Raw genomic sequence first — 9129 nt, 5'->3', positions numbered from 1 at the left:
AATCCTTAAATGCATTTCTATAGAAACTCTGAATTGTATGATTTCTCTTATGCTTTCTCATTTATTAAAATGCATGTGATTTATAAATGAATGAGATTTAACATGAATTGAAATGATGAGTGAAATGAGATGATCTTGTGTACCCTATGCGATGAGATTCATCATACTTGTTATGTGTTCTAGTATGAGATGTCTCATTGTTGCTGTGTGATCTTGTCACACCAGGGGACCTACTAACTTGTCATGCGAGTTGCAACGTGACTTAAGTATCTTGACATGTTAAATGCCAAAACACTCGGTCTTTGAGGTCCATAAGCTTTGCTTTTGACTTCTTTTTCGTAACTTAAACTACAATCATACTTTAGGCGATAAAACAACTTAATATAAGAGAAGTAAACCAAACCAAAACTTTTATTAACTTTAAAATAAGGCGTTCTACAATACTTAATACAAACCACAATAGTGCAGCTCTTAAGCTTAGAAAGTAAAACATGACAGCTCTTCTCGCCTAGCAAGGCTTTCACTTCTTCTCTCTGCCTGGCCTTAACATCTGATTTTTGGAAGATGGAATTTAAAAACATAAGTCTACAAGACTTTGTGAGGTTTTAAGAAAACTTTTTCGCAAAATATCTTTTTGTAAACATCATTTTGTCAAACATATCAAATCACATAAATTCATCTTTTTATATAACATAACATTTCGGACAGATGTTTCATCTCGCATAAACACACATTAGTTATCAACATTCCTTTCACCAATGATCCTAAATCATTCTCTAGCTAGTCCATGTAACTTCACGTTTAGACTACTATAACTACAATATTCGAGAATATACATATTCGTCTTTGTTGTTCAGGCTGAGACGAAATGCACATCTTCTATACATTATCCCACCTTCATTTACCATATAGCCCCATACACCACATGGTGGCTTTGAATCTTTATGTTCTTATAACAGTTAGCTCATTAAAAGGAAGTAACTAATGGTTTGAACACAATTTCATAACAAGTCATGCTTTGAAACACATAATACATACTTTACAACATATAAGCTTTTCGTATGAATCTCTTTTTAGGAATCGTCTGAATGGAAATCATTAACTCAAATCAAATAAGAACGTATGAGGAAAACTTTTAACATAAACATTCTAAAGAAAACACTTCTTAGCTACTTAAACTTCCTGAACTTAGTCAAATTTTACTTCTTATCTTAACTACGGATCTTAACTACATGTCTTACAGATTTGATATGTGATGTTTTATCCATGTTGTGTGATCTGAGATAAGATGTTATATTCTTACATTGATGTTATATTCTTACATTAATTGGCCACACGTGTATCATAATCGTTTAAAAGAAGAATTATATGAAGCATTTTTTCAATCGTTAAAAAAAGCTACACGACCGTGTATTATTTTCTACATGATCATTTAGAATAAAAATTACACGTGAGCGTGTGACTAATTAATCACGTATTGATCGAGACATTTTTAGTATTTTCTATTTTGAACTTGTAGGCTTTTTTCGTTTACAAAATTTTTTATACAATGTAAATATTTTATATTTTGTTGATTTGTTATCCTTTAATAAATTCCATTTTGTTAATGTAATTGAACAAGAAAAATGATTTAATCTTTGACTAAAAACTGTCACTCTCAAAACTGTTTCGTAAATTTACAAGAGATTCTTTTATGGCCAAAGTACTTTTCTAAAAATCTAAAATATTTGATAACAAACAAAAATGATTTTTAAATAATCAAACTGATTCGAACCTTTTTTTACATAAAGAATCACTCTAAAGTCAACTATCCAAAAAGTGATTTGAACAAAAAACCACTTTAGAATAACTTCATGGAGATTTAACACATAAAAATACTTTGTACAAATACAGATCTACGAGACTTATCATCTTATGACCACAATCACACATAAGAAAATGAAAATGTAACCAAATATACAAAAAAAAAATTAATTAAAGCTATTTATATAAATGTGTTCATGATTTATGTATAAGAACAAAAACTCAAATCCAATTTACAAGAAAATTCGGTTGAGATACCCGATACTTTCTATGATAATCTAAATCGGCTAACACTTCCCCCTATTTTATTTCTATATATCTCATTCAAATTGAGTGTCTCATAAAAGAAACAATGTATATATGCTGTAAATGAAATACATACAAGACTTGTTTGAGCATTCAGTCATACCGACCATGCTTCTCGTAGGAGTTTGTACCTCATGTTGAATGTTGTACCGTCTTCATGTTCGCCATTACCAAGAGCATTGTATGTCAAAGACAAAGTTGATTTATCCACAATTGACAAGAGAGGAGAATTCAGTTCCTCGAGTTCTTCGTCGCTCGTATATCCCTTCCTCTGAATGGTAGAGATGTTTCTTTCCAAGTGGGATTTTCCTCCAGCCTCGGCAACTTTTTCTGCCACGTCAGATGTTGAAGGAGAAATATAAAAAACTGGAGCAGCTGTGTAGGGGAAGTTCCTCCCCGAGTAACCCGACACTCTCTGTTCGCCAATACTCTGTTCGGACGAAAATATGATGATAAGTTCATAATAGTGATAACAAGACATCAAAACCCAACAGCTCAAAGCTATCTACAAGTTCTGTGGTTCACATATTCTAGCATTAAAGTTATGAAACTTTTCCATATTCTAGCATTAAAGTTATTGAACATGAAAAGTTCGTTTTACCTCAGCATTAAGAGACTCCAAGACGGTTCCTGGAACGGGATCGGGGCAGAACTCGTCAGGAGTGAAATTACAAAGTATTCTTGTAATCAGAGGAAGACTAATCAAAGGGCAGACCTATGAATCACAAAACAAATGGTCAAATAAGTAAATTAATAATGTCAAAGAAATGGTAAGCGCTTGAGGTTGAAACAGACCTCTTTTCTGATTGAACGATCTGTAAGCATGTCTTTTGGAAGCATCAAGAGATCACTCAACGAATTAAGTAGAGGAAATGATTGGGGCCTTCCATCCTTATCAGATTTAATGTCATAATCGCTGCCATGTTGATCTACTGAAGAGTCGTCGGCATCAATGCCAACCATGTCAGTTAACCATCTAGACCAATTTCCAACCTGCACCAGATGCAGCGCACCTTAATTTAGCATCTACTAGTCATCACTTACTTCAAGCTCACTTACTTCAAGCGCAGAAAACTAATCCCTTTAGCTTCTTGAGCAGAAATCCAAATCATTGGATTATCTCATTATTTCTCTTGGAGATGAAACATTAAACATTTCAATCGTAAAATGAATACCAAAAGGCCCAGCATTTGGATACTCGATGCTTGAAGACCAAACATGATTGTTTACATATCTATCGCATGATACAATCCTAAATATCTAAATTAAGATGTAGTCGGGGGAATTATACATACAGAATTTTTTAGCTGTGCACCAGATCCAAAGCTCAAATCTCCAGCAGGTATAGGAAGAACCTTGGCATCAACAATAGGATCTGAGACAGGATCAGTTGGAATCTCATGGGCAGACTCACGAAGAATAGCATTAAACATTGCCACATCTAACCTCGAAACACACTGTTCCATAACCTGATCCAAGATTGGACATGAATTAATCTTCCAACTTTAGTGGTTGGAATTGAAATACATTTTAAAGTGGAATCATATTCGGAAGTCCCACATAAAAGGAAAACGGCTAGGTAACATTATTGTTCTACTTTTCTTTATTGAATACTCCTTACCATTCTTGCAAGAACAGGAAGACAACCACACTCGTGACCGCTTGCTCGGACAGGACAGAGTCGTTGGAAAGCATCCTGGAAAGTACTTCTCCAAAGGTTAACTGAATAGTTCCCTTGCTGCTGATCACCCAAGGGAGGTCCCATTAACCGTTCCCTGATTTTGTTTTTGGATGGGTCTCGATGTTGCATATTTGGAGTTAATGACTGAAAATATAGAATTATGAGGATCAAAGAGATGAGCATAAACATACCTGTATAATAGAAATTCAATCACTGAGGGAAAAGGAAATTAAGATATTAACTATCAAGTTCAATATTACCAAGATTATAGTAAATAAAATAAAACAGAGTGTAATACCTGCCACCAAACAGACTCAACGATCCGAGAAAAGATCCAGAATTCAACTTTTTCTAATGCGGCCATAAAAGTTCCCGTCTCTTGCCAATCCTCTACAGATTGCATGTATGAATTTACTTGTTTACTGCCATAACTATTCCTCCATTGAACGGCTGTTGGCTTCCAACCATTTTTCTGACTACTGTTGTTGGAATCAACAAAATTTTTCAATGGATTTGAGCTATGAAGGCTGCTAAATGTTTGAGATGTTATCTCCCTCATCACAATAGTATTTGATAGCCAGAAGGTTAGCCTAAGAAAACCAAAGAAATATTATTTGTTAACATTCACCTCTCAACAGCACTTAATAACAATTAACTGAGATAGTGTAATAGCAAATATACCTTGGAACATCACTCCCGCATGATTTAGCAATCAAAACTAGCCCTGATACAATGTTCTTTGCAACTGTGGCTCGCTTGTCTTGAGACCAATGTTTGCAAGCATAAATGTAAATTCTAGACAAGCGTCGAGCAGGTGTATGCACTTTATGCGCTGAGCTCCCATGCTCTGGTACTACTGAATAAAGAGACATTTCAAGAGCTGCAACAACTCTCAACTCTTCTTCAAGTTTATCGATTCTATTTTCCATTTCTTCAATTTTTTGTTCAGAAACAGCCTGATTGTCATGGACACCATTAGTATCGGGACCGTTTCTAATGCTGAGAACACCATTTAATGCCTCATCCAAGACTTCAATATCTTTTACCTCGTCAACAATCTGGTAATCAGTTCCTTCAGAAGACTCTGATGAAGGTTTAGGCACAATTTTTGCACTCCTAGAATTGCTTTTGGAAGACTTCTTGTTTTTAACTCTTGGTGGGTCTCTATCTGAGTTTGTTGTTTTCTTTGGAGTACAAGATAATTCCTCGGATGGTGATTTATTTACTTCATTATCAACTTGTTCACTTGAATTCTGAAGAGAGCAATCTGAACTGCTATCTTCTAAAATATTTTCAGGAAAATTTGATGCTCTTTCTACTTTCTCTTCCTTTGTTGTCAATGAATCACTTTTTGATGAAATCGAATCTATCATGGTCTCTGAGTCTGAAATTTCTTCCTTCCTGTGACTCACGTCTTTCTCCAATGCAGTACATTTATTATCCACAACATTCTCATTCCCCCTTTCAGCAATCACATTGGCTTCAGAGTCTTGATGTTTCTCCAGCTCAAACTTGTTGGCATCAGCAACATGATCTGTAATCAAGTTTTGATGAACATTGGAGGATTTCATGTTTGTGCTTGACTCGCTTACTAAACTGTTCGGCTTCATATGTGATCCCTTCGGTATGGATTCTTTAGCCTCCATGGTTTTGTTATTATTCTCTTGCTGTGGTCTGCGTTCTTTCCTCTCTGCTCTAGGAGTTCGTTTACTCTGGTTCTTAACAGGAGTTTTTCTCTTGTCCATCTCTTTCATTTTTAACAGATTCAAACTTCCAACAATTACAAATAGGAACACTATCAACTGGAATCACTGTAAAGTTAACTAGGATCAAACGTATTGTAGATGCTTCAGTATATGGTTCCAACAACTCTTCAGGAGATAAATCCTCAGGCGATTCTAGGTGTTAAACTATCTTAAAACCTGCAATTAAAATAAAAATCAATGAGCAACACTAATAAGTAGCCACAGGGATAATAAATTGAAAAACGAAGCCATGCTAGCAACATGAATGAAGCATCAACATTGAACTATTGTTTCCCATACAAATAAAATAGTAATGATAACTAAAATTTATGAGCCAAAAAGAAAACCCTCTTACGAAACTGTAGAAAGAAAACGGCAAACAACTACAAGGTCATCTTTAGATTTTATGAATCTGGAAACGTGCAAAGGCAAAATATAGATCAAATTGAAACAAAATGCTGAACTCTGACTCGGCTCCTTATAAAATCGAAATCAATAGATGAGCAGTCGCTCATCGTAATGTACTAAATCCATCAAAATCTCAAAGTCAGAAACAGTAGCCGCCAACTTCAATCAAGGATTACAGCAATCAAACATTCAATCACCATCCTCTTCAAATGAATCCAAAAGGTACAAAGAAATTCAGAATATTACAGCAACTATAGAAGGAATCCCACACTCTGTATCCTCAAACCAATTGAAAAACATAATTACAAGGATCTAACAACTCCCAAACCTGGTCTCTCGCTACACCGACAAGAACTAAAAAACAAAACAGAATTAAAGAGAAAAAGAGATTTCCAAATATTTTAACAAATAATCATCTCACATTGCATAACAGAAACGCAAGATTCATGAAGCGGAAGTTAAAAAAGGTTAAAAGAAGAAAGCATCCATAGTTCGAAAGCGAAGTCGAAGCTCATTAGAAACAAAAAAAAAAAAAAAAAACTACAGGAAGTTGGAAAACCAAATCTAGAGAGCAGTAAAAGATAAAGACAAAGAAAAAGAAAAAGAAAAAGAGGGAATAAAGCTGGGAAAGAAAAAGGAAGGCAAAAGAAGGAAATGAGATCTAAGGACCAAAACAAAAACAGAGTGGGACGCAGCAGCAGGAGGAGTAGAGCATCTGAATTCCGTTGCAATGTCCTGAGTGAAAAAGGGAAACACAGAAAAGTGAGAAAAAGAGAAGTAATGGGATGAAGAATGGAAGGAAAAAAGAGAGAAGGAAGTGACCAGAGAATCAGGAGGAGGAAGAAACGGGGATTCCGAGAATGGAAGAAGGAAGAAGAGAGAAGGGGGAAACATTCATCTCGGGATTCATAAATCGGAAGGTTGAGGCGTTTCTTGGAAGCATGTGGGAGTGAGTGATGATGATGAGAGAGGCAATGGAAGATTTTAAAAATGGCTGCCAGAGCCATTGTTGTCGTTCTAATCAGTAATGAGTGATTTTTTTCTTTTTCTTTTTTTCTTTTTTTCTTGGTTGGGAGTTTGTCGGTGATCGGAAGTCACCGGAATTTGCCGGTTGCTCTACGCGTTGTGGGGAAGTATTACGGATATACCACAACCATTCCCCATAATTTATATATACACTAACCAAATATATTTAATTTAATACATTATTTTCCTAAAGCAATCAAATAGTTTGAATTCACCTCAAACAATACCTTAACTCACAACATGCCATCCTCCAATCGCTTACATAAATCATAAATAAAGTTTGTACTTCAAATATTATTATTATTAAATACTTTCAATTATGACAACAAAAATATAAATAGGAACATTTTCAAATATAGCCTAGTGAAAAAAATATATTTACAAAATATAACAAACTTTCAGATTCTATCAATAATACATATCGATAGACTTCTATCTTGTCTATTAGTGTATTTAATAGATATTGATAGATTTTTATTAGTGTTTGTCAATGAATAGACATAGATAGAATATGATATTTTGCTATTTTTTAAAAAATATTTTCAGTAGTTTCTTCATTTTCAATAATTTCTCTAGAAAATATTTGTGTGTTGTTGTATAAAATAAAATAAAATGTCACATATTAAATATTGTAATAGTGACAACAATTTGTCATGTTTAATTGAACATTGAAATTTTAGAAACTAAGGAGTCTAAATTCAAACTAAGTCCAAATGATAGGAGCTATGTACTAAATTTATAGTTTAGCTAAAACTTATAAATCATATAACAAATCTATAAAATGAGGTAAATGATCCTATTTGTAATATGATTAAAAAATTTATTCTCGTTAATTTTGAACTTTTGATTTACAAGGATATAAATAGGTAACAGCTATCAGAAAACTACTAACAACAACTTAACTACTCGAATAATAGATTAAAAAAAAAAAGAAATTGCAATAGAGGACTATTTTAGCAATAATAGTTAAGAATATAGCAACATTTTAAAAAAATTGCAAATATAGCAAAACTATAACTGATAGACTTCATATGGTATATTAGTGATAGAACAATATTTGCAACATGGTCTATCAGTGATAGACTTATATTATTGATAGAATTTGACAAATTTTGCTATATTTGCAATTTTTTTAATATTGTGCTATATACTTAATTAATTTAAATTTAATTGCTAAATTTGTAATTATACGTTGAAAATAATACTAGAAAACTAACTTCTAATAACATCCACCTCAAATTGAGGTTTGAAAAGACATAAGTTTGTTTCTAAGAAGACACGGTCGATTAAAGGTGACTGATTTTGTTGACATGTTAGCAAGTCATTGTGTCGTTGGGATGTAGTGTAATTCAATATCTTTCCTTATAACTCATTCTTTGATGAAATGGAAGTCAATCTTCACATATTTTGCCTGGCCATGAAAAATAGGGTTTATTGAGCAAGTTGAATAGTAGAGTTATTATTATAAAGAAGAACATGAGTTGAAGAGGAGAAGATACGATGGTCTTTGAGCAGTTATATATCTTAACTAGGAAATTTTAGCAATGGTTGTAGCAATTGCTCTACTCTACTTTGGTTGAACTTCATGATAATGTTGTCTGTTTCTTTGCTGCCCAAGAGATGGGATTGGATCCCCAAGTATACAATCAAACCATTGGTAGAGCATCTGTCTTGTTGATCTCCAACCCAATCAAAATCATGATTGACTGCAAAGACTTTGTGAAGAAAAGTCCTTAACTTAAAGTACCAGCCAAACATCGTAACACTCTTTTTGTTGCAGATAAGTTTATACATAGTTTGGGATAATTTGCTAGCAACAAATGCTATGTTTGGCTTACTAAAGCTAAGGCAATGTAGTGCTCCAACTATTGCTCTAAAGGATTGAACATCATCAAGAGAACATTGCACATTTGAGATCTCACAGTTGGATTGTAAAGTGATAGGAGGGTTGCACGATTTTTCCTCATTAATTCTATATTTAATGAGAATATCTTTGATGTATTTTGTTTGGGTAACAAGGATTCCACTGTTAGATCGAGTAATCTCTAAAGCAATGAATTATTTTAAGGTGCTCAAGTCAATCATTTCAAAACAAACTTGCAACTATGGAATCAACTTAATAATGTAATAAGAATTACTGCCAATGATGATTATATCATC

At 33.6% G+C, this 9129-nt stretch overlaps 1 protein-coding gene across 2 annotated transcripts; it reads right to left on the bottom strand.

The window, feature by feature from the left end:
- Positions 1-1957: 1957 nt before the first annotated feature.
- LOC101213868 lies at positions 1958-7037 on the bottom strand. 2 transcript variants are annotated; one of them, XM_004150961.3, is made up of 9 exons: positions 6766-7036; positions 6613-6678; positions 4472-5712; positions 4089-4380; positions 3731-3934; positions 3405-3578; positions 2905-3102; positions 2711-2824; positions 1958-2539 (listed from the first exon to the last, which is right to left on the bottom strand). In XM_004150961.3, exons 3-9 carry the CDS (start codon positions 5542-5544, stop codon positions 2207-2209), a joined length of 2388 nt encoding a protein of 795 aa, XP_004151009.1. In that variant the 5' UTR covers positions 5545-5712; positions 6613-6678; positions 6766-7036; the 3' UTR covers positions 1958-2206. The 2 variants fall into 2 exon arrangements, with proteins under 2 accessions (XP_004151009.1, XP_031740011.1); XM_031884151.1 differs by having other exon boundaries at positions 4472-6678; positions 6766-7037.
- Positions 7038-9129: the final 2092 nt, after the last annotated feature.

Source organism: Cucumis sativus, chromosome 4 (genome assembly GCF_000004075.3).
Source record: "Cucumis sativus cultivar 9930 chromosome 4, Cucumber_9930_V3, whole genome shotgun sequence".
NCBI lineage: Eukaryota > Viridiplantae > Streptophyta > Magnoliopsida > Cucurbitales > Cucurbitaceae > Cucumis > Cucumis sativus.
This window is presented reverse-complemented; position numbering and strand designations above follow the sequence as displayed.

Bases quoted from the DNA above. Each gene is read 5' to 3' on its own strand.
- LOC101213868 (XM_031884151.1), bottom strand. From the start codon at position 5,544: ATGAAAGAGATGGACAAGAGAAAAACTCCTGTTAAGAACCAGAGTAAA. The intron at 4,381-4,471 runs GTATATTTGCTA...TGGTTTTCTTAG, and splicing joins TGCGGGAGTGATGTTCCAAG to GCTAACCTTCTGGCTATCAA. The intron at 2,540-2,710 runs GTAAAACGAACT...TCGTCCGAACAG, and splicing joins TGGAGTCTCTTAATGCTGAG to AGTATTGGCGAACAGAGAGT.